The sequence below is a fragment of the Amblyraja radiata genome, chromosome 18 (assembly GCF_010909765.2).
Source record: "Amblyraja radiata isolate CabotCenter1 chromosome 18, sAmbRad1.1.pri, whole genome shotgun sequence".
NCBI lineage: Eukaryota > Metazoa > Chordata > Chondrichthyes > Rajiformes > Rajidae > Amblyraja > Amblyraja radiata.
In genome coordinates this window covers 47,279,292-47,305,368 of record NC_045973.1, presented here as the reverse complement: position 1 = coordinate 47,305,368, position 26,077 = coordinate 47,279,292, and the positions used below count along the sequence as shown (strand labels likewise).

At 43.0% G+C, this 26,077-nt stretch overlaps 1 protein-coding gene across 2 annotated transcripts in view; it reads right to left on the bottom strand.

The window, feature by feature from the left end:
* stab1 (stabilin 1) overlaps positions 1-26,077 on the bottom strand; it is a 245,543-nt gene that overhangs the window by 97,332 nt on the left and 122,134 nt on the right. For both annotated transcript variants that reach the window (XM_033037289.1, XM_033037290.1), the window contains exons 26-32: positions 24,779-24,874; positions 24,251-24,346; positions 24,053-24,100; positions 19,996-20,132; positions 13,557-13,668; positions 6,948-7,025; positions 4,516-4,617 (exon numbers count right to left, since the gene is read on the bottom strand). In XM_033037289.1, coding sequence (XP_032893180.1) covers positions 4,516-4,617; positions 6,948-7,025; positions 13,557-13,668; positions 19,996-20,132; positions 24,053-24,100; positions 24,251-24,346; positions 24,779-24,874 — 669 coding nt within the window. The remainder of the gene's footprint in view (positions 1-4,515; positions 4,618-6,947; positions 7,026-13,556; positions 13,669-19,995; positions 20,133-24,052; positions 24,101-24,250; positions 24,347-24,778; positions 24,875-26,077) is intronic.

The window sequence follows — 26,077 nt, the reverse complement described above, 5'->3', positions numbered from 1 at the left end:
AAAAATGTTTCAACATGTTGAAAATTTAGCGGCGACCAGAAAGACGCTACGACTTTTTGTGCGACTGAGGAGACGACTCCCGACCACTGGCGAACATGTGGCAACAAACTAGTCGCCTGTAGTTGCCTAAAAAATCGCCTAAGTGAGACAGGCCGATTACTCCAGCATTTTGTGTCTAGCTCCTGTACTGTTCCATGTTATATGTTCCATGTTCCATGTTCTATGTTCTATGCGCTATGTTCCAAGTTTCAAGCTCCAAGTTCAAGAGTCACTGATTCTTAGTCACAAACTCAGTCTTAGGCATTAGATCACCAAAGGTCTGTGCTACTGGTGTGCATGGATTATATTCAGTGTCACGGCACCTCGTGTTTACACGCCTTAATGCTGTTTCCTTAGCCATGTAGCTCGTTACAGTGCCAGAGGAAGGTCTCATAAAGTAGAAGTCATCAGAGGGTCATTGGTACATACGATTCTCCCCAGAGGAAAGAGCATTTTTGCAGCTTTCTGAGTCATTTGGGGAAGTGGTGCTTGAGGAGTTGCAATGCAAAGGGGAGCGAGCAGGGAATAGAAAGCTAAGCATTAATTATCTGCAGGCAAATGTCCAAGTCCAGCTTGAGACTGGAATTCTCAGACAAAGTGTTGTTGACACTGGGTGCTGGATGGAGTTCCCATTCCGTCCCACCCTCCAATCCAAGCTTGCCTTTTAAAGAACACAACAAAATAGGAGGAGGGGACATAAGGAACTGCAGATGCTGGAATTCTGAAAAATACGCAACATGCTGGAGTAACTCAGCAGGTGAGACATCATCTGTGGCAGGAATGGATAGGAGCAGGAGTAGGCCACTTGGCCTCTCTAGTCCATCCTGTAATGCAATTTGATCTTCCCCGGGGCTCAGTTCCTTCTGTGCCAGTTCCCCATAGTCTCTGAATCCCTGATCCTTTAAACATTCAACTATCTTCTCAATAAATATCCCCAATGTTCTAGCCTCTACAACCTTCTGGAGGAGAGAATTCCAGGGATTCAGCACCCTCACCAAGAAGAAATTCCAGTGCACCTCAACTTTAAATGACCGCCCCCTTATTTTGTAACTATGCCTCCTCATTCAAGACCTTTCCATTACTGTAAACATCTAATCATCCACTCTATTATGTCCATTTAAGATGTTATATGTTCAATTGATATAACCCCTCATTCTTCTAAACTTTAAAGGATACAGATCTGAAGAAGGGTGTCAACCCAAAACATCACCCATTCCTTCTATCCAGAGATGCTGCCTGTCCCCCTGAGTTACTCCAGCATTATGTGTCTAACCTTTTTTAACCATTGACAATGTAAGACGTTTCTCATTCCAGGAATTTGCCCAGTGATTATGGATGAGGCTGTTTCCATTGCTGGTCAAGACTTTCTCAAAGAGGAAGGACATGCTTAAATTGCCTCAATTGTATTATTTTTTTCATTAATACAACTAGGTGAATTTAATTGTATTGTGAATTTAATAATAATTCAGTAAATTAAAATAAATTCACTAAGTTAAATTAAATTAATAACATTATCATTGCAACCCAGTCACATAACATAATAAAAGTTAAATACCGTGCATCAGAGAAGCAATGTGCCCAAACTCATGTATGTTCATGCACAACTTGCACAAGATCATCCCAGGCATCTCCAATACAACTAGCGGCAGTTCTGTCACTTTAAGAGTTCTAGCCATGGCAGGACATTTCGCTTCTGCTTACGGAGCCCTCACTCCCGCATCTTTACTATGGATGTTCAGTCACTCTACACCTCAATCCCCCACCAGGAAGGCCTTAAAGCCCTCAGTTTCTTCCACAACCGCAGCACCATCCAATTTCCCCTCTACTAACACTCTACTCCACCTAGCAGAGCTGGTCCTTACCCTCAACAACTTCTCTTTTGACTCCTCCCACTTCTTCCGTCCAAGGCGTAGCTATGGGCACCCGCATGGGCCCCAGCAATGCCTGCCTCTTTGTAGGGTACGTTGAACAAGCCCTGTTCCAAGCATATACTGGATCTCTCCCCGAACTCTATCTCCGTTACATTGATGACTGCATCGGTGCTACCTCCTGCATCCATGTAGAACTCATGGACTTCATCAACTTCACCACCAATTTTCATCCTGCACACAAATTTACTTGGACCATCTCCGACAACTCCCTCCCCTTTCTTGATCTCACAGTCTCCATCACAGGAAATAGACTATTGACTGGCATCTATTACAAATCCATTGACTCCCACAACTATGTCGACTACACTTTTTCCCACCCTGCTTCCTGCAAAGACTCTATCCCCTACTCCCAATTCCACCATCTACGCCGCGTCTGCACCCAAGATGAAGTGTGCCATACTAGAACATCCAAGATGTCCTAATTCTTTAGGGAATGGGGATTCCCCTCTCCCATCATAAACCGTGTCTCCTCGGTACCCTGCAGCTCCGCCCTTGCTCCCCCTCACCCTAGTCGCAACAGAGACACAGTCCCCCTAGTCCTTACCTTCCACCCCATCAGCCGTCGCTTACAACATATAATCCTCCAAAATTTCCGCCACCTCCAACTGGATCCCACCACGAGCCACATTTTCCCATCTCCACCACTTTCCGCAGAAAAGGTTCCCTCTGCAACTCCCTGGTTAACTCATCCCTTCCCACCCAAACCACCCCCTTCCCAGGTACCCTCCCCTGCAACTGTAGAAGATGCAACACCTGTCCCTATGCCTCCTCCCTCGGCTCTGTCCAGGGACCCCGACAGTCCTTTCAGGTTAGGCAGAGGTTTACTTCCACCTCCTCCAACCTCATCTACTGTATCTGTTGTTCAAGATGTGGACTCTTATACATCGGCGAGTTCAAACGTAGACTTGGCGATCGTTTCGCGGAACACCTTCGCTCAGTCCGCATGAACCGACCTGATCTCCCGGTTGCTGGACACTTTAATTCTCCTTCCCATTCTTACACAGACCTTTCTGTCCTCGGTTTCCTCCATTGTCAGAATGAGGCTAAACGCAAATTGGAGGATCAGCATCTCATATTTTGCTTGGGCAGCTTACACCCCAGTGGTATGAATATTGATTTCTCTCACTTCAGGTAGCCCCGGCATTCCCTCTAGTTCTATCCCTCCCCCACCCAAGTCACACCAGCTTCTCATTTTCACCCAATAAACAGCTCACAATGGCCTGTTCCTTTATCATTGTTACTTTTTTGCAAATCTTTCATTCATTGTTCCTTATCTCTCCACATCACGTCTATATCTCCCGTTTCCCTTATCCCTAAACAGTCTGAAGAAGGGTCTTGACTGAAACATCACCCATTCCTTCTCTTCAGAGATGCTGCCTGTCCCGCAGAGTTACTCCAGCTTTTAGTGTCTATCTTCAGGACATTTCAATGATTGGTTTGTAATTGATGAAAGGCTTCCACAACTTTGTGTGGTTTTCCATATGGCGTCAGAATTGTGCAGCACAGAAACAGACCATTGGCCCACTGCATCCATAACTGTAACTAAACTAAACTAAGACTGTAGCACCATCTATACTAATTCCATTTACCCAGATTTCAATCCATGGCCATCTACACGTTGGCAATTCAAGACTTATCCAGATGTTTCTTGAATGAACATCTGCTTCCATCACCACCTCAGGCAGCACAGATTCAAACCACTTTCTGCATGAAAAAACAATTCCTCTCAAGTCCCCTATAAATACTATGCCTTTGTCTTGGACATCAAGAGTCAAGTCAAGTCAAGAAAGATTATTGCCATGTGTCCCTGATAGGACAATGAAATTCTTGCTTTGCTTCAGCACAACAGAACATAGTAGGCATTGACTACAAAACAGATCAGTGTGTCCATATACCATTATATACGTAAATACATGAATAAATAAACTGATAAAGTGCAAATAGCAGATAATGGGCTATTGATGTTCAGAGTTTTGTCCGAACCAAGTTTAATAGCCTGATGGCTGTGGGGAAGTAGCTATTCCTGAACCTGGTTGTTGCAGTCTTCAGGCTCCTGTACCTTCGACCTGAAGGTAGCAGGGAGATGAGTGTGTGGCCAGGATGGTGTGGGTCCATGATGATACTGCCAGCCTTTTTGAGGCAGCGACTGCAATAGATCCCCTCGATGGAAGGGAGGTCTGAGCCGATGATGGACTGGGCAGTGTTTACTACTTTTTGTAGTCTTTTCGTCTCCAGGGCGCTCAAACATCCCAAACACAAGAAAGGTTTATTGTCTTGTACCCCACACACGTGTAGTCGCAATGCTCGAGTCAATATTCATGTCATGCTCAAAGACTCCAGGTAATACTCGGCCCAGTCCCACACGTTCTGTACATGTTTTTAAATGATGATCAATTTTGCAGGAGGAATGGAATTTCTCGTGACACCATTCAACCGTAAGATATTTTTAAAACATTCGAAAAGCTACCTTAGCATTTCTTAATCATCACCCTTGTAAAGAATCAGACAGCACACCTCTAATAAATCACCTATGATTTTAATTTACCTGCAATAACTGCTTGAAATAGGAATACTGAGGTAATTGTTCTAGAAGATCCAGCAATCCAGGTGGAAGTTGTGGCAAATTTTCCAACGGAGGGATCAAAATCTACATGTGACAAGATGGAATAGATTAGACAAAGTAGCGCTGAGAAGTGTGACTGTCCTATGATATTTAGATCGAGAAATGTAATGCTGTGGAATGCACATTGTGAGCGATGACATTACTATTACACAGAGCTGCACAGAAATGTATATAAACTTCCAAAGATGGCTGTTAAGCAGTTAAAATTCAGACAGCCTCGAACCGGGTCCTTGCTTGTCAAAACCACCCATTTCCAGTTTTTAATGGATGTGGAACAAGGATGGGTAGTGACCAATCCGTTTGCCAGAAGCAGCCTGGCAGAATGCCCTCATTTTGGCAATGATTCCCTTTTTAACTCTTGTCAGTTCACTTCCCTTGGAAAAAAACCTGACAAGTGAAAGGAGGTGGGAAGGGCTGAATTTCTAAAAGGGAAGTGGATTAACTTGCTGCCTGTGAGCTCACAGAGCTGTGAAACCATCCCTTACCAGGAAAGTCCCCTCTGTCCCTCTGCAATTTGTGCATGCCTAGCCCAGCCCACCCACTTTATCAGTATCCACCCCCACACAATCATCTTCCACCCCACCTCTGATCCCACAACCGGCAGCCTCTCCTCCACTCATCGGGCCCAGTCTCAGGCCAACTCAGGCGAGGCCTTATGTTGGAGGAGTTCCTTCCGTTAATCTGGCCGGCTGAGGACAACAAGGAATAAGGAAGCATTTAATGGATGTCAGAAATCCATGCTTCCCAATCTCATAACAATACAGAGGGATAGAATACAAAAACAGGGATGTAATGCTGAGGCTCTATAAGGCTCTGGTCAGGCCGAATTTGGAGTATTATGAACAATTTTGGCACCATATCTGAGGAAGAATGTGCTGGCCCTTGAGAGGGTCCAGAGGAGGTTTACAGGAATGATCCCAGGAATGAGTGGGTTAACATATGATGAGCATTTGACAGCACTGGGTCTGTACTCACTGAAGTTTAGAAGAATGAGGAGGAACCTCATTGAAACATACTGAATAGTATAAGGCTTGGATAGAGTGGTTGTGGAGAGGATGCTTCCACTAGTGTCAAAGTCTAGGACCAGAGATCATAGTGTCAGAATAAAAGGACATTCCTTTAGGAAGGAGAGGTGGAGAAATGTATTTAGTCAGAAGGTGGTGAATCTGTGGAATTCTTTGCCACGGAAGGCTGTGGAGACCAAGTCAATAAATATTTTTTTAAGGCAGAGAAAGATAGATGCTTGATTAGTGTGGGTGTCAGGGGTTATGGGGAGAAGGCAGGAGAATGGGGTTAGAAGGGAGAGATAGATCAGCCATGATTGAATGGTGGAATAGACCTGATGGGCCAAATGGCCTAATTCTTCTCCTATCACTTTTGACCGTATCCCCTTACCCACCCCCTCACTTCCTACTCATTATTCCACCAAAAACAAACTAAAATCCTGACTACCACACCACACACAATTACACCAGCCAACAAGCCCATTCTGGTGTTTGCAAGCATCCTCCCCAACTTCAGACGGTATATTTTTCTACTCCTTTCTCCCTCTTCTACATTTCTCCGTTAAAGCACACAGACCCTTCACGATATGCTTGAGTCCGGGAAAAACAGGCAGGAACAGAATCTAAAACATTATTATCAATTTTATTTAGAAAAAGTTGATATCTCCCTTCAGGGTAATGTTAACCAAGGCAAGGGATTCGCATCAGCCAGACGGCTCATGGTGTGAGTTAGCACTGAAGAACGAAAGTAGAAAAATATATTTTTCTCCACTTCCAATTTCCCTTTCCCTAGAGGAAAATATATTTTGAAGCTGAATCGGATGAAGTGAGAGAAAACTGCATCCAAGGCGCCAACACCATATACAAGGAGGCGGAAAATGCAAACCTTCCATTCCTCGTTGACAGATGATTTCTATAGGGCTAAATGTGACAGTTCTGAAAAGTCACTGGGCCCAGCGTTGTCCAATGCAGCTCTGTTAAGCTGGCTTTAATTAGTTTTGTATTTTTTCTGAGAAATTGAAACTGTCCAAAAGGAGTAATTCTGTGTTTAGTTGCAAAAGAATGTTGACAGTGTACTGGAGTGAGGAGTGCCACATCCCCCTGTGGTGAAACACAACATCTCTCAGCTGTCTCCCAATCTTGAATCGTATCCTCTTGGAAAAGTGTTCTGAGATATTCTATGAAACACCGCAATTCTCTGAAGATAGCCATCCATCACTGCAAATCATTTTTGTGATTTTCCGTCAGAAGCACTCCCAAGCTCTACTAGACAGATGATTTAAGAAGTTGTGCTTTGAGATTAATATGCAATTTCTCCTATATATATAACTTCACGGGCAGAGAATGTACCTGATCAATTATGTGGATGTAGCCGTTCACCGCTGCGATATCAGGCATTACAATTCTTGCCCCACGAATGGTTAGACTCTGAGAAAAAACAAATCAATATTTCAACTCTTTTTGTAATTCACAAAAGGTAAATCACATCAAAGTTAACAATTATATCCTTTCCAACACAAAAATTAGGAAAATATAAAATCTGTTATTCTCGAATAGTTTTAATTTGGAGAGTAGGTGATGTTCTTGGTTTAAGAAGGAAAGTAAATACTTATAAAAACAAAAAAAATTCTTAAATGATTGGACAGGCTAGATTCAGGAAAAATGTTCCCGATGTTGGGCGAGTCCAGAACCAGGGGTAGGCCATTTAGGACTGAGATAAGGAAACATTTTTTCACCCAGAGAGTTGTGAATCTGTGGAAGGCTCTGCCACAGAAGGCTGTGGAGGCCAAATTCACTGGATGTTTTCAAGAGGGAGATTTAGCTCTTAGGGCTAAATAAATCAAGGGATATGGGGAAAAGGCAGGAATGGGGTACTGATTTAAATGATCAGTCATGATCATATTGAATGGTGGTGCTGGCTCAAAGGGCAGAATGGCCTACTCCTGCTTCTATTTTACCATGTTTCTATCTCTGCCTTAAATATATCCACTGATTGGCCTCCATAGCTTTCTATGGCCAATAATTCCACAGATTCCCCACCCTCTGACTAAAGAAATTCATAGAAACATAGGCGGCCCGGAGCGGAGACTGCGGGACCCGGAGCTGGGGCGGCGGCCTGGAGCTGGGGCGGCGGCCTGGAGCTGGGGCGGCTGATGCTGTGGCGGGCCGTCTCGGAGCGGAGACGGCGTTCCGGCTTTCGGCGGCGGCGACATCACCACGGAGGTCCGCTGGACTGGAGAGCGGCATCTTCGGCCTGGATCAATCGCCTCAGCGCAGAGGGAGAACAAGGAGGGAAGAGACGGAGACTAAAGACTTTGCCTCCATCACAGTGAGGATGTGCTTGGTGAACTCACTGTGGTGGATGTTTAATTTCCGTGTTTATTGTAGGTTTTGTTTTTATTGGTTCTGTGTATGACTGCAGGCCACATAATTTCGTTCAGACCGAAAGGTCTGAATGACAATAAAGGAATCTAATCTAATCTATCTAATCTAAAATCAGTCCAGGAGGAGGCCATTCGGCCTTTTGAGCCAGCACCGCCATTCATTGTGATCATGGCTGATCGTCCCCAATCAATAACCCGTGCCTGCCTTCTTCCCATATCCCATGATTTCACTTGCCCCTAGAGCTCTATCTAACTCTCTCTTAAATCCATCCAGTGACTTGGCCTCCACTGCGCTCTGTGGCAAGGAATTCCACAAATTCACAACTCTGGGTGAAAAAGTTTTTTCTCACCTCAGTCTTAAATGGCCTCCCCTTTATTCTAAGACTGTGGCCCCTGGTTCTGGACTCGCCCAACATTGGGAACATTTTTCCTGCATCTAGCTTGTCCAGTCCTTTTATAATTTTATATGTTTCTATAAGACCCCCCCCCCCTCATCCAATTAAACTCCAGTGAATACAAGCCTAGTCTTTCAAATATTTCCTCATATGACAGTCCCGCCATCCCAGGGGTCAATCTCGTGAACCTACGCTGCACTGCCTTAATCACAAGGATGTCCTTCCTCAAATTAGGAGACCAAAACTGCACACAATACTCCAGATGTGGTCTCACCAGAGCCCTATACGACTGCAGAAGAACCTCTCTACTCCTATACTGAAATCCTCTTGTTATGAAGGCCAACATTCCATTAACTTTCTTCACTGCCTGCTGTACCTGCACGCCAACTTTCAGTGACCGATGTACAAAGACACCCAGGTCTCTCTGTACCTCCCCCTTACCTAACCTAACCCCATTGAGATAATCAACTGCCCCCTTGTTTTTGCCACCAAAGTGGATAACCTCACATTTATCTATATTATACTGCATCTGCCACGCATCTGCCCACTCACTCAATCTGTCCAGGTCACCCTGCAACCTCCTAACATCCTCTTCACAGTTCACACTGCCACCCAGCTTTGTGTCATCCGCAAACTTACTAGTGTTGCTCCTAATTCCCTCGTCCAAATCATTAATATATATGGTAAACAGTTGCGGCCCCAACACCGAGCCTTGTGGCACTCCACTCGCCACTGCCTGCCATTCTGAAAAGGACCCGTTCACTCCTACTCTTTGCTTCCGGTCTGCCAACCAATGTTCTATCCATGTCAACACCCTACCCCCAATGCCATATGCTCTAATTTTTGTCACCAGTCTCCCGTGCGGGACCTTATCAAAGGTCTAGATACATACATCCATTGGCTCCCCTTCATCCATTTTACTTGTCACATCCTCAAAACATTCCTGAAAATTAGTCAAGCATGATTTTCACACACACACACACACACACACACACACACACACACACACACACACACACACACACACACACACACACACACACACACACACACACACACACACACACACACACACACACACACACACACACACACACACACACACACCTTGGACAAAAATGTAGACGGATTAGTTATTTAATTTGCAAACATTTTGCGGACAGCGGAAAAACCCTGCCATAAGATACAGTTGTCTGTATATAATTTATGGATGTGGGCGGAGAAATGGCAGCTCGAGTATAATCTGGGCAAGGATGACGTGTTACACTTTGGGAGGTCAAATGTAAAGGGAAATGACAAAACTGTTAACAGCTTTGATGTACTGAGGGATCTTTGGGTCCAAGTACATACTGTTGCTTCCTGAAAGTGGCAACACAAATAGACAGAGTGGTAGAGGCCACACATTGTATATGCTTGCTTTCATCAATGCAGAAGAGGTTTATCAGGATGCTGAGTGGATAAGACAGTATTTGCTGCAAGATTGGACACATTTGGATAATTTTCTCTGGAACATCAGAGTCTGTTGGGCAACTGATAAAAGGATTTAGAAACATAGAAAATAGGTTCATGAGTAGGCCATTTGACCCTTCATATGACATTCAATATGATCATGATCATGGTGGAAATGTCAAAGACTGGAGGACAGAGCTTTAAGGTCAGAGTAGGAAAGTTAAAAGGAGATGTGTGGGGCATGTTATTTTTACACAGTAAGTAGTAAGTGCCTGGAACACACAGTCAGGTGCGGTGATGGCAGCAGATGGGAAAGTGGTGTTTTAGAGGTTTTTAGATAGGCACATGGATATGCGGGGAATGAAGGATATGGATCTCATGCAGGCAGAGGAGATTAGTTTAACTTGGCATCACGTTCGGCATGAGCATTGTGGGGCAAAGGGCCTGTTCCTGTGTTGCACTGTTCTATTGCATTTCTGGATCTGTTATCTGAAGGGTTCATGTCCGATCCATTCACATCACAGGGCTGATGTAATTTAGATGCTACTTGCACTCAGCTACATTTTGCCAACACAATTGGCTTTGAATGATTTGATGTGGTAAATTCATCATGCTCTGCAAACCCAACTCACATGGGGCAGAAAAGGAAAGCAATCTGCAAGCCGAGGCAGTGTATCTGGTGAGCCTGGAGCTCTTAAAGGGCTGTTTTGATTTAAAAAGGAGCTGCACTGGAGAATTATTTCAAAGTTTTAATGCCAAGGAGCAGGGCCAGGTCTGGTCCATTTTGGGTAAGAAACGTTACCTATTTTGCAGCACTGTTATAATGTCCATGAACAATTTGTAACGTTCTTCCACTTGACAAACATATGCCATGCTGTAGTCGGTAGGGTAAGTTTTTATTTTATGTGTATTGGACAAGATCAGATAGGATGGAGCAGAATGAGGTCAAAACAGAGGAGAAGGAGATGAGAGCAAGACACCTACGGAGGCAGAGAGAGACAATGGGACCACATTCCCTTAACTCTCCCAAAGGGTTGATTTGTGCTGCTCAAGGGGCACTTCAGTCGTCGCCCCAGGAGAGACTCGTGTGGGACTGTTGTGGACTGCAAAAGCTGCTCTCGACTGAGTGCCACTAAATTATCCTTGCAACCTCTGGTGGTGCACCTCATCATTCAAATCTCCACACAGTTCAGAGTGGGATTGTCCTCTTCAGAGCGGACAGTCAGGAATTCTACTTGGATCAGTTTCCACCAGGGGAGCAGGCTTCCTGGAAATTGAGGCATTTCTTGTTTCAAGAATAACAAAAAAAAAGGAATTAATTTTCACGACTTTACTCCAAAGAATTGCTAACAAATAGTGATGGTGAGTTACGGCTGCTTACTCCTGGATGTGAAAGACCTGCAATTGATGACTGTTATAGGCAGCAGTGATTAATGAGGGCTTCTGGCACAAGGATTAAAAAAAAGCTCAAGGAGCTCATTGCTTGCAAAAAGACTTTATGAGGGCAATGAAACTGCTCACCACATTCTCAGAAATAAATCCTGCAACATTTAAAACCACTTTACATTGTGACCTGCAGAATATTCCATATTCTGGAATATGGAATATTTGCAAAATTTGAATATAGAATATTTGCAAAATATTCCATATTTAACTATCAGGATTGATATAAATGTTTGAGTAACTGCAAAATGATGATTAAAATGCATGCAACCACAATAGGGAAAGTAATCAAGTCCTGACCCAAATTGGTATCCACCCATGATCTCCAGAGATGCTAAGTTACTCCAGCACTTTGTGCCTTCTATTGCTGTAAACCAGCATCTGTAATTCCTTGATAGACACAAAATGCTGGAGTAACTCAGCGGGACAGGCAGCATCTCTGGATAGAAGGAATGGGTGACATTTCGGGTCAAGACCCTTCCTCAGACAGAGAGTCAAGGGAGAGGGAATCACAGAGATAAGGAAGGGTAAAGTATGAAACAAGACATCAAAAGAGTTATAGATCAAGGAAAATGTAGAATAGATCATTGTTCGCTAGGAGAAGGTAATAACAAAGCAAAATCTAAACTCCATAGTCATATCAGCCAGTGGAATATGCCAATTAAATGAGCATTATTATGATTAGATTCCAACATTTATCACTTCTACGTTCCAAGTTGCCCATATAGATGGCAAATCCTCTTTCAGCAAAAAATATAAAGGTAAACATCTGTGGAATTGTTTACCATTTGATAATGTACTGCACTGCCCTATAGAAATTCCTTCTTACCGCAATTTTATCATTCAGGAATACTTGTAAACTTGTTAACAGTAGGAGACAGGGGTTGACCCATGTCAGGAACTAGGAAGTATCGTGGGAACATTTCCTGACAGTTTCTTGGCAAAAAGTAGTGCTCAGAAAATTGCAAGGAGAGGAAGATTAAAAATAAAGATTAAAATATGTTTTTAAATAACATCTCTCTGTTACCTCACTTAAACTTACTGTATAATCCCAGTTGTCTTGTTCATTAATGTTACACTTCAACCTTAACTCCTGGTGGTAACGTTTGTGTTGTTAATGAAAATCAACCAATGTAGATCAGAAACATTATAATTTTTGCTTGAACTGAGCAAATTAGAGCTTCAGTTAGTGCAAGTGAAACCACTGACTATATTCACTAAAATGAATCCTGTAAAGTTTTAAAATTAATTGACACTGTGAACTGCTGGTCTATTCAATACTGCTATGGGGATCACTAGAAATATATGAGGACATACAAAATGATGGTCAAAATGCATGCCATGTGAATAGTCATGCCACCCAGTGGAATGTTCCCGATAAGTTTTTAAAAGAGACTGGACAGGTTCATAGACAGGAAAGTTTTTGAGATCTATGTCAAATGCAGGTAAATGAGATTAGTTTAGATGGGGCATCTTGGTCGGCATTGACGAGTTGGGCCGAAGGGCCTGTTTCCGTGCTGTATAACTCTAAAAACACATCATTCGGATCAGATTCCAAGCTCCGTCACACTCACCATTTCTGAGGAAGGATGTGCTGAAGCTGGAGAGGGTCCAGAGGAGGTTTACGGGAATGGTCCCAGGAATGATTGGGTTAACATATGATGAGTGTTTGATGGCGCTGGGCCTGTGCCCTCTGGAGTTTAGAAGGATGAGGGGGTACCTCATTGAAACTTATCGAATAGTGAAAGGCTTGGATAGAGTGAAAGTGGAGTGGATGTTACCACTGGTGGGAGAGTCTAGGACCAGAGGTCATGGCCTCAGAATTAAAGGATGTTCCTTTAGGAAGGAGATGAGGAGGAATTCCATTAGCCAGAGGGTGGTGAATCTGTGGAATTCAATACCACAGAAGGGTGTGAAGGCCAAGTCAATGGATATTTTTAAGGCAGAGATGGATGGATTCTTGATTAGTACGGGTGTCAGGGGTTATGGGGAGAAGGCAGGAGAATGGGGTTGAGAGGGAGAGATAGATCAGCCATGATTAAATGGTGGAGTGGACTTGATATACCAAATGGCCTAAATCTGCTCCTATCACATGAACTTATGAACTCATGATGCATGAACTCTGAAAGTCGTTCTAATAAGATTTAAATGATCAAAGCATAACACAGAGAGCTGGGGAGGTCAGGGATGGAGATGGTGTGGCTGGATAATACACTTTTGTATTTTGAGAAAATAATTTTCAAACTACAATACACATTAAACATGAAATTCAAAGATCATCTACTCACCCCATTCTCATTCTTGATTGGTAACCTGATAAATATATTCATAGTTGATAAGTTATGTCCTTCATATTCTTTTAAGTCCTCGACGGTATGTCCACCCATAATAAAATGTGACCTGGAGGTACCAAGTACTAGAATTACAGCAGTTGCAAATTTTCTTGTGCGGTTTGTTTTCTCCTTCTGAGGCACAACTGGAAAAATTGGTTTAAATAGCCCAACACACCAACAAAATATTTACAAGTAATTAACACTATAAATTCACTTTTTAATTAAAAACAAAACTACTAGATTGTGTCTTATGCTCTTTATGTTTATTGTGTGTCTTTATTATTACATTCAGCCTAAATTCAACCGGAAGTGGCGGCGCTGGGAACGGCTGCCGCTCGCCTGCAGTCCGTTTGTCTTTACTTTTTTGTGTTGTTTTTTTCGTTTTGTGTAGTTACGTTTTTGGTTTTTAAGCTGTGTTTATGTGGGGGGGGGGGGGGTGGGGTGTTGAAACGGGGCTTGCTGTCTCTCCCTTCGGGAGAATACGACTTTTTGTCGTATCCCCCTTCTCTGCCTCCGTCTGCGCTGTGGCCTAATGGTGGAGCTGGCGACCTCGAGGCTCTGGAGGCAGAGCCTGTCAGGACTCGCCCTGGGCTCGCTCCCGTGAGGGCGGCCTGACGAGGGGCTGAGACTCTCTCGTGAGGGGCTGTGACGCTCCCGTTGGAGTGGCCCAGCTCGAGGTGGAACGGCACTCACGTCGGAGTGGCCCAGCCCGAGGTGGAACGGCACTCCCGTCGGAGTGGCCCAGCTCAAGGGAGGAACGGCACTCCCATCGGAGTGGCCCAGCTCGAGGTGGAACGGCACTCCCGTCGGAGTGGCCCAGCTCGAGGTGGAACGGCACTCCCGTCGGAGTGGCCCAGCTCGAGGTGGAACGGCACTCCCGTCGGAGTGGCCCAGCTCGAGGGAGGAGCGGCACTCACGTTGGAGTGGCCCAGCTCGAGGGAGGAGCGGCACTCACGTGAGGGCGATCCGGCTCGGGGCTGGAACGGTGCTCCGGTGGCTGGGACGGCGTTCTGGCGGCGGCGACCTGAGTCCTGGGTTCAGCCGCGGGCCAGCGGCTGTGTCCGCTGGACTGGAGGGCGGCAGCTTCGACCACCCCGGGCCGCGGTGTTTGAACCGGCCCGTTCGCGGGGTTCGGTGAGCCGCGGGACTGTTTGTGCCATCGCCCGGTGGGGAATCGCCTCAGCGCAGAGGGAGAAGAGGAGGGAAGAGACAGTAACCCTAAGATTTTTGCCTCCACCACAGTGAGGAGGTGCTTGGAGGATACACTGTGGTGGATGTTAATTTGTGTTTATTATTGTATGATTGTATGTATGACTGCAGGCACGAAATTTCGTTCAGACCGTAAGGTCTGAATGACAATAAAGGTATTCAATTCAATTCAATTTGGGCAGTGTGGGTGGCTGTCAGTGGTGCAGCGGTAGAGTTGCTGCCTTACAGCACCAGAGCCGCGAGTTTGATCCTGACTATGGGTGCTGTCTGCACAGAGTTTGTACGTTCTCCCTGAGACCACATGGGTTTTCTCTGGGTTCTTCGGTTTCCTCCCACATTCCAAGATGTGTAGGTTTGTAGGTTAATTGGCTTCTGTAAAATGTCCCTAGTGTGTAGGATAGAATTAGTGTGTGGGTGACCGCTGGTCGGCGTGGACTCAGTGGGTCAAAGGCTCTATTTCAATGCTGTATCTTTCAATGCAACTCTGTTCAATTCAATTTCTTCAATTAAGAATTGAAATAGAGTTAATGAGCACAAAATGCAAGCTGCTGTATTTTTATAGTACAAACCAGAGCAGTAAATGGTAGGGTGCTGGATAGACTGAGGAGTCTTGGGACATAGTACCTTGAAGGTAGCAATACAGGTGGACAGGGTGGTGTAGAAGGCATTTGACACGCTTGCCTTCATCGGTCAGGGTATTGAGTACAGGAGTTGGGACATTACGTTACAGCTGTACAAGATGTTGGTCAGGCCACATCTGGACGACTGTGCACGTTCTGGTCTCAATGGGACAGGAAGGAAGTTCTTAAACTGGAAAGGGTGCAACATAGATGTACGAGGATGTTACTGGGTCTGGAGGGTTTGAGTTATAAGGAGTGACTGGAATGCTTTTTTATTTTCCCTTGGAAAGTAGGAGGTAGCGGGATGACTTCTACAGGGGCATGGATAAGGTATATAGATTTAAGATGAGAGGAGATTGATTTATGACACATGGAACAAGCTTCCAGAGGAAGTGTCAATGATGGGTAAAATAATGACATTTAAAAGACCTAGATAGGAAAGGTTTGGAGGAATACTAGTCAGGTGCAAGCAAGTGGCAATAGACAACTTTGGTTACAGGGATGAATTGGGCTGAAAGGCCTATTTCTATGCTGGAGAGCTCTGTAGCTCTATAACTGAAATATTAATTTTGTCACTGTGAATTATTGCTGTTGAATTATGTACATAGCTATTATTTAATTAGGTTATATCACATAACTGCAACTGATTGTTTTATGTTTCATATAATAATGGATGCAAACTCCTGCTCAGAAATGTTATGCACATTAAAATGTATAAAGCATTTAACAGTTTACTCAAAATGTATACATCACTAATCCACAAATTTTAGCAGCAAATGCTAAATGGCTTGTCAAGGACAATTTGATTTTAAATGTGTGAATGAGTGTAAGAGTTAGAGAGCGGTATGAGTGCTATAACTATGCAGGTGCTTATGTCAATTAATTGGTTGCATGAACAGGCCTATTTATTTTTGAACAGTGAATCGATTGTTTAGAACATGTCTTTACTGCACAGGCAGTTTTCTAAAAGGATATTATATGTTCAAAGATTGAAAATAATTAATTCAAGCAGGTATCAGCATCAGTTTGAGAAGTGACTTAAAATTCTTGACTGAGCCTTTGTTAATCCATTTGCCATAACTGGCTGGTAACTAAAGTTTTGCACCAGCATTCTTTTTATGTAAAGACAGTAAAGCAAGTTAATTGTAACAGTTTTGGCAGATTTATTTAATTGCCGGTTTTATTCAACCAAAATCCATTGAGACCTGGATGTTACAGTAAGTTACAACAAAACAGGGAAGGCGGCTCCACCGTGGCTAACAAGGGATATCAATTCACTGGATGTTTACAAGGGGGGGTTAGATTTAGCTCTTAGGGTTAAAGGAATCAAGGGATATGGGGAAAAAAGCAGGAACGGGGTTACTGATTTTAGATGATCAGCCATGATCATATTGAATGGCGGTGCTGGCTCGGGGCCGAATGGCCTAGTCCTGCACCTATTTTTCTATGTTTCTATCGAGGCTCCTCCATACCTTCTTCCCGATGGCAGGAGTGAAATTAGAGTGTGGCCAGGGTTGTGACGGTCTCAGATAATGTGGGCTGCCTTTTTAAGGCAAGGACTCCTGGAGATCTCTTCCATGGCGGGGAGCTCAGTATCTGTGATGGTACTGAACATTTTAGTCATATTTAAGTAATATATGTTATTCTTAATATATTTAGTTTGAAGTTATTTTTTCCAATCATTTTGGTATCAAATGCAACACTAAAATATATCTTCATTTCTACTGCACATGAACAGATGGAGTCATCGTCCAGGTGGTCCTGGGGCAGTTGACTTGTGTGATATTAGGTCAAGTCCAACAATAGTCTTTTGCATCCCAAGCCCATGAGTTGAGCTGTTGACACAAACTCAGTTTCTGTGATAGTCATTCTTCATGTATTAACAAGGCAGATCTCACTTCTTGCAGATGTCCTGGAAACCTCCTGACTTTCGCCACCTACAGCTACTTTGCTACCTCTGCACATGTGGCTCATAATCCAAGATAGACACAAAATGCTGGAGTAACTCAGCGGGACAGGCAGCATCTCTGGAGAGAAGGAATGGGTGACGCTTTGGGTTGAGACCCTTCTTCAGACGGAGAGCCAGGGGAGAGGGAGATTAGAGTTATGGAAGGGCAAGGTGTGAAAACGACAGATCAACGCAGACGAGGGGGAAACGTGGAATGATTCATTGTTGGGTGAGGGGAAGGTGACAACGAGACATACAAACAGTAAATTCAATCAGGACAGTGGTAGAAGAACTAGGGTGGGGGAGGGACAGAGAGCGAGGGAAAGCGAAGGTTGCTTGAAGTTAGAGAAATCAATATTCATATTGCTGGGTTGTAAGCCGTCCAAGCAAAATATGAGGTGCTGTTCCTCCAATTTCCAGCAGTAGGATTATTGATTTATCTAACTTCAAATAACCCTTGCTTTCAACCAACCCCTCTTCACTTGGAGCGGACAAAATGTGTAGGAAGGAACTGCAGTTGCTGGTTTGGATCGAAAGTAGGCACAAAATGCTGGAGTAACTCAGTGGGACAGGCAGCATCTCTGGAAAGAAGGAATGGGTGACGTTTCGGGTTGAAGCTGCATCACATGCTGTGTTCCTCCAGCAGTTTGAATGCTAGAAAGCAACAGCATAGAAACAGGCCCTATGGCCCACCATGTCCATGCCAACCATTGATCACCCATTCACCATTTTATATTATCCCACTTTTGCCTCCACTCTGTACACATTAGGGGCAATTTTTAGAGGTTAATTGTCTTTCAAACCTGCACATCTTTGGTAAGTGGGAAGGAAACGGAGCGCCTGGAGGAAGCAGAACAGTCATAGGAAGAACGTGCAAACTCCTCGCAGACAGCACCCGATGTAAAGATCAAACCCAGGTCTGATGCACTGTGAAGCAGCGGCTCAACCAGCAGCACAACTGCTGTATATTGTCTCTCCAAAAATTCACTGCCATTCAAAAGAAAAAAATGGCATCATATCCCTGCCTTCAATGGCAAGCTCTTACCAAGAGACAGTGACCCTTAATTCAACAATGTTATATGTCCACTTGACAGCATCCTTCAACATCTTATAGATCTTACTTGGTGGGCTTGGTGAATGGATGCATGATGTTTGTTATAATTTGAGATTTAATTGCTAAATAAAATGATAATTTTATGATTTCAGAAATGTGTTGCATTTTTAAGTGTTGTTTGGCAGAGAATATTGAGCTCTGGAATACAAACAGAACAAAGGAAATTGTTTCTTCATTTTAATATTTTTGCTTAAACAAATTTTTGTCTGGAATTTAATTCTTCCGTAAATCATGGAACGCCAGATTTTTCCAGGATAGCCAGCATTAGCTCTCGATTGAGAAAACTGTTAGACTGTAATTTAGCCATTGCTTTATATATTTAAAAAAAAACTTAAAAATATACAAAATGAGAAAAAGTAGCGTGTATTAAAATCAATCAATCACAAAATGAGCAGAAGCAAATACCACAACTTGATTCAACCTGAACATGTAGCACCATTGCCTAGAAAATGAATGTAGGTGCACTAAAATATCACTGCACGAAATGCCATTGTTAGTTTGTAACCGTTAAAATAACATCTCCAATATACTTTCTATCTTCAAAGAGGAGGTGTGTCTCTTGCTGCATGGTGGCTGCTTGTTGCATGTTACTTGTTGCATGGAAAAATTGCAACTGTTGCATTATTCCCACTCTTCAGTGGGAAGATCTTTAGACCTTATTAAAGGACTTGCCCTCACATCAGCCTCTAGACCAGATACACCAAATATTGCCATAGAGAGGAGGAAAAGCTTGAGGGGCATGAATTATGAAAAGATTTTATGCACGAGGGCACTCCCCTTGATTGCTCCATATCACCACAAGGTGCTTGGATGATGACGAAGGCAGGGATGGCTGATGGCACTGAGGTACATGGAGAAAACTGGAATCATTCAGGACCCAAATAATAATAATTTTGCAATTCCCCAATCACTGCAAAGGGAAGCTGGCAAATCTGTACGCAATCCAGCAGTCAGAATAAAACCCTTTCATTCATGTCTCATTGAGGATCTTCGGCAGGTTTTGCTCCTGAATCTGTTCAACAGTGGTTCTTTTGTCATGGAAGGTCCAATTTTGGATGGTAAGAGGTGAAAGATTCAGAACTTGGAATGTTATTTTGTGTGTATCTGAGTACAAATCAAGGAAGTGTCTGTTCCAATTTTGCAGTTATAATTTATAAGTGGTTATAATTGTAAATGTACAGTTATAATTTCACATGGAATTGATTACTGGTGATGCAATCTTGAAGCACTTGAAGTTGTATGTCCTTCCAGCTTAATTATGCATTACTTTCTCCAGTGGATTAGTATAGAATAAGATGTGTTGCTTTGATCTAGACTGTAGAACAGACGCTCTCTCATCCTAGATTGTTCTAATTTCCCTGATCTTGAATAAGATGTCAAGTTGGACATTAAAATAATTTCAACCTGATCTGTCAATCACTCATTGGATGAACTTATTAAGGAAAGCAAGCAAAGGAATTTTCAAAACTAAATAATTTGGCACTTTTTGCAAAGATGGCTTACTTGACTATCATTGGTAGATACTCCTGTTGTTCCCAGTTTTCTAGTGTAGCCTTATCCATGTCTTCTATGGCTGCTTCTGAAGGTACGAGAACTGTGACATTAGCTCCTGCCGGGATCTCCACATTGTCCCCGGATTTCTGTTTCAGCAATAAAATGGCAAATGATTCAGCCTACAAAATCTCATCCACAAAAGCAAAGGTCAATTCCTATGCCTTGACTTTCACTCAAATAATTCTTACCTTCCCCATGCTCAGCTGCAAAGACATTTTCTGTGGACCTACACTGAGGGAGTGCAGCGTAGGTTCACCAGGTTAATTCTCAGGATGGCAAGACTGACATATGATGAAAGAATGGGTCGACTGGGCTTGGATTCACTGGAATTTAGAAGGATGAGAGGATATCTTATAGAAACATAGACAATTCTTACGGGATTGGACAGGCTAGATGCAGGAAAATGTTCCTGATGTTGGGTGAGTCCAGAACCAGCGGCCACATTTAAGAATAAGGGGTAGGCCATTTAGGACTGAGATGAGGAAACACTTTTTCACCCAGAGAGTTGTGAATCTGTGGAATTTTCTGCCACAGAATGCCAATTCACTGGATGTTTTCAAGAGAAAGTTAGATTTAGCACTTAGGGCTAATGGAATCAAGGGATATGGGCAAAAAGCAGGAACAGGGCACTGATTTTGGATGATCAGCCATGATCATTTTGAATGGCTGTGCTGGTTCGAAGCGCCGAATGACCTACTCCTGCACCTATTTTCTGTTTCTATGTTTCTAGTTCCTTATGAACCGACCATAATTTCACCCAATGTAACCCTGGACTCTGACTGAAAGTTTTGTGCTGCATTTAATTTATAGGATATGTCCCTCACTTTCTTGTAACCTCTTGGGAAAACATTAGGAATAACAATTATCGGTCAGGGGCTTGGTTTGGGTTAAAAACTGCTGAAATAGTTTCTTGCAAGAAAACAATCAACAACACCAATGGATGGCACTCAGGGTAACAATGTAACTACAACTAAACGCTGAGATTGACCAAGAATTCAGCCTTCAAGAATTTGCTCACAAATAGTAAATCTGGAGACCATAACAGATTTTATTTTAATGGCTAAAATAAAGTTAGGCATACAAATATGTACAGAATTTAACAAACAGGGGATGCTTTAATGTTGGCAGATGTTTGGAGGTTTACCTCAAGCATCTATTGAATTTAACACTTACGGCCAAAGGGGACCAGGATCCATCCAGAAGGTAGACACAAAATCTGGAGTAACTCAGCGGGACAGGCAGCATCTCTGGAGAAAAGGAATGGGTGGCGTTTCGAGTTGAGACATCTGAAGAAGGGTCTCGACCCAAAACGTCACCCTTCCTTCTCTCCAGAGATGCTGCCTGAGTTACTCCAGCTTTTTGTGCCTATCTTTGGTTTAAACTAGCATCTGCAGTTCCTTCCCACACAGGATCCATAAAGCCCACCTCCAGTGGTCTGGTGGCCACATGGACCACATGTACATCATAGGATCAGAGAATTCTTATGGAACAGTAGGCGATTTCATAACGAGCAATCGTAGAGCAATTTGTTTAGTTCCATACTAACACTCTTTCCCCAAAGCTTAATAATTGCCTCTCTTTCAAACACCTATCCATCTGAAAGTCCTGATTGAGTCTCTTACTGCAGTGAACTCATGGGCAGTGAGATCTAGGTGACCGATACTTCCATAATAAAAAACGTTTCTTATATCTCCTTTGTATCTTAATAACTCAAATTGTAAATCTTTGCCTTCGAGTACTGAATAATTCAAAATTGGGAACAACTTCCTTCCTCTTAACTTGGCTAAACCAGCCACGTTGTTGTACATTTCTACCAAATATCTTCTCATCCTTCTTTCCTCCAAGCAGAACAACTATTGTCTCCAGTCTAATCTTATAACTGGAGTATCTCACAAAAAATTCCCATCAAATCTTTTGTGGTCCCTATCAATGAGGTCCACATCCTTTCTACAGTTGGATAAGCAGAATTGTGTGCAATACATATTTGGTGCTCAAATAAAGATTCAATGCGACTTTCCTGATTTACTATTCTGTTTATGAAACTCTGGATGGCTACCACTCTCTGAACATGTCCAGCCACAGTTTTGCACATATCTACTTAGGCCTTTCATTTCCTGTATACCCTTTCGATTTGCACCATTTAGCCCATAATGTCTCTCATTCTTCCTGCTAACGTGCATCATTTCACAGATCTCTGTATTAGTTTTAGTTTTTTAGATACAGCGCGGAAACAGGCCCTTCGGCCCACAGGGTATGCGCCGACCAGTGAGCCCCACTCATTAACACTATCGCACTAGGGACTATTTTTACATTTACCAAGCCAATTAACCTACAAACCTGTACGTCTTTGGAGTGTGGGAGGAAACCGAAGATCTCGGAGCCAACCCACGCGGTCACGGGGAGAACGTACAAACTCCATACACACAGCACCCACAGTCGGGATCGAACCCAGGTCACCTGCGCTGCATTCGCTGTGAGGCAGCAGCTCTACCGCTGCGCCACCGTGACATTTCATCTGTTAATGGAGTTGTTGGATAACCATGGCAATCAATCTTGAACAGTCCTTCTACACCAATTTAACAGCATCAGGACGAACAAATCACAGTGATCCTCCTAAGCAAGTCACGCTATCCTAGATTGTAGGAAAATACAAGATGATTGCCCTGTAAATATGGCTTATTCAAAGGGCTGAAAATTATGTATACCGCTAAATGGAATGCAGCAAGTTCTGCAGCTGTTCGACATAAATCGATTTATCTGCTGCTTGCTTGGACTTGAACTCAGCAGGGAAACAATAGGTAAACAAGATGATAATGCATATATGATACAATATGATACAATACGATAGAACTTTATTCATCAGGAGGGAAATTGATCTGCCAACAGTCACAAAAACACAAAACACATGAAACATGAAATTAAAGTGACAAGTGGAAAGACTTGGGGGATGTGCAAAGATTGGGGGGGGGGGGGGGGGGGGGGAGAGGAGTCAGTCTCAGTCTACCCCATGACAGAGGGGGGAGGAGTTGTAAAGTTTGATAGCCTCAGGGAAGAAGGATCTCCTGTGGCGTTCTGTCCTGCTTAATATGTTCAAATATTATCACTGTCCTGATTTATATACTGATATATATTTTATGCATAACATATATATATTTGTGAAACTGTGAAATTTTATAGCGAACAGGCCAATTCCCAAATAAACTTTTAACAGCCATGAAATATTTATTTAAGTTTAGTTTAGTTGAGAGAAACAGTATGGAAACATACTGTATCCATACTGTATGACTTTGGCCCACAGACCAGCAACCCCACACACTAACACTATCCTACCAAGGACAATTTACCATTTTTACCAAAGCCAATTAACCTACAAACCTGTACATCTTTGGAGTGTGGGAGGAAACTGGTGCACCTGGGGAGAATGTACAAACTCCGTATAGACAGCATCCGTAGTCAGGATTGAACCCAGGACTCTGGCGCTGCAAGGTAGCAACTCTACTGCTGTGCCACCGTGCGGCCCTCTTATTCTTATGACTTGTTGTGCAATGAAGCAACCCATTCATCATGACTTACATTTTAAAAAGTGTGTTTGATGTTTTGAGTTACTGGAGACTGCAATGGCTGTTATTCTGCAGCTCCATCAGGATCTAGCTTGTGCAAGTAACACACACGGAGTGTGAGGTAAAGGCGATATTGTATAGGTAATAATGGCTGACTATCTTCTGTAAACCGTCAGGACTGGGATGTACAGCTTTCCTCTGGTTGACTCAGGAACGTTTGGCAAATGGAGGTGAAGGATGAGAGCAATTCACAGATTGGAAAGCTGTTTCACCTAGGAATTTTCAGTAATTCTTAGGATCTTCCCAAAAGGTGACAAATCAATTTAATACTATACATGACAAAGAAATAGTACATTTGCAGAAGCACAGGACTTTGTGAAGCGACGCAGATATGTTTAAGATCAGTTCAAGCTGTATTACTATTTGTAACTTGGTTACATACATACCTGGAGCCAGTTATTGAAACTTGAAAAGTGCGCACTTGATGCCAACTCCTTTAAAATAAATAAAGTAAAATGTCAATTTGGCAAAACAAGCGAGGCTATTACACAATAACTAGAAAAGAGACCAAAAGATTTGGAATACCAATTATTTTAGGCTTTGAAAGGGATAGTGTAGGTTGCATATATTTATATTCTACTTACTGTTAATATATCCCCAAAGCACATCATCCCATCTCCAGCATAGCCTTGAAGGCAGGTACACTTCCGGTTCCCATTCTTAGTCGGTTCACATTCAGCCTGAAGATGGAAACAATTAGTTTTCATGGCAGGGTATTACATTACACTTTACGCAAGTGGCCAATTTTATTGAACACATATGGAAATTAGGCAGATCAAGGTTCTAATATTCTGTGTTTTAAATCCCAACCTTTTATTTCCATGCAGCAACTCTTCTTGAGACCTTTTCTCAGATCTTAGCTGACTGATAAATAGTGAGATTACTCAATAATAGACTAATTCTTTTCAGAAGGAGTGTAATATGGACTCTCTCTTTCTTTAATTCAACTCAATAGTTCAATGGTTCACCAGGACTTTATTTGTCACATATGTAACTGCACAGTGGAATTATTTTTGCACATATTACACAAGTGGGCACCGCCAATTCAAAGTCTAAAATCCGGTCGGCCCACAGCAATGTAGTAACAATGCATTAATATGATTTTGTTTTACCAATACGTGGCATCCACCATTCTCTTCTACGCATGGATCAATTATCGAGCATATCATGCCATCACCAGCAAATCCTCTCTTGCACACACAATGACTCTAATGCAATGGGGTGAAACAAAAAGTTGGTTATTGGACACTTTTGCATTTTTCTGTCAAAATGTTAGAGGATTCACAAATGATCAATGTAAAGCAAAAATTACCGTATTCAATGGTGAAACCAAATGAAATAATCATGATGCAATTATCTATTGCCATGGTGGCTCAGCAGTAGAGTTGCTACCTTATAGCTCCAGAGACCTGGGTACAATCCTGACTACGGGTGCTGTCTGTAAGGAGTTTGTACTTCTCCCCGTGACCGCGTGGGTTTTCTCCGAGAGCTTCAGTTTCCTCTCACACTCCATAGACGTGCAGGTTTGTAGGTTAATTGGCTTGGTATAAAAATGGAAATTGTCCCTAGTGTGTGTAGGATAGTGTTAATGTGTGGTCGGCGCTGGTCGGCACGGACTCGTTGGACCGAAGAGCCTGTTTCCACCTCTAAACTAAAAAACTAAACTAAACAGTGTACAAAATTACTTGATGAAGTGTGGCTCATGCAATTCACAGTACATAGACGTCTTTCCTCGAGTTGCACATTCTTGTGTATGTAACAGAAGGGACAATAGTAAATTAAATTAAATTAAATTTCTTTATTTATATAGCACATTTTTAGTCAACTTGCATTGACCCCAAAGTGCTTCACATAATTACATCCACACACACAGGCAAAGGTGGGTGAAGTGTCTTGCCCAAGGACACACACAGGCAAAGGTGGGTGAAGTGTCTTGCCCAAGGACACAACGACAGTATGCACTCCAAGCGGGATTCGAACCAGCTACCTTCCGGTTGCCAGCCGAACACTTAGCCCATTGTGCCATCTGTCGTGTGTAGATTCAACTAGGAGTAATAAAGTAGATCAGGTCTAGTAGTTAAAGCTGGGTGGGCTTTTTGAGAGTAGTGAACACAATATGAAAAACCTTGAGGTCAAAACAAAACTAGAATAAGGTCAGTACAATAACAAAGTCTTCGGTATGGAAAAGGGATATCCGTTTGTGGATTAGACCAGATGGGAAGAGAAAATGTCAAAGAACTACAGATGAAAACGCTGTTTTACATTCATCAAAATATGATCTGTATCTATTATTGCCATGTATACTGCTTACTCCGTGACCTCCAATCAAACAAGGAATTTCATTGGGCCCTGGTGTACCAGACAATAAATTGATGACGTAAAACTAATCAGAATTTGATTTCCACAAAAAC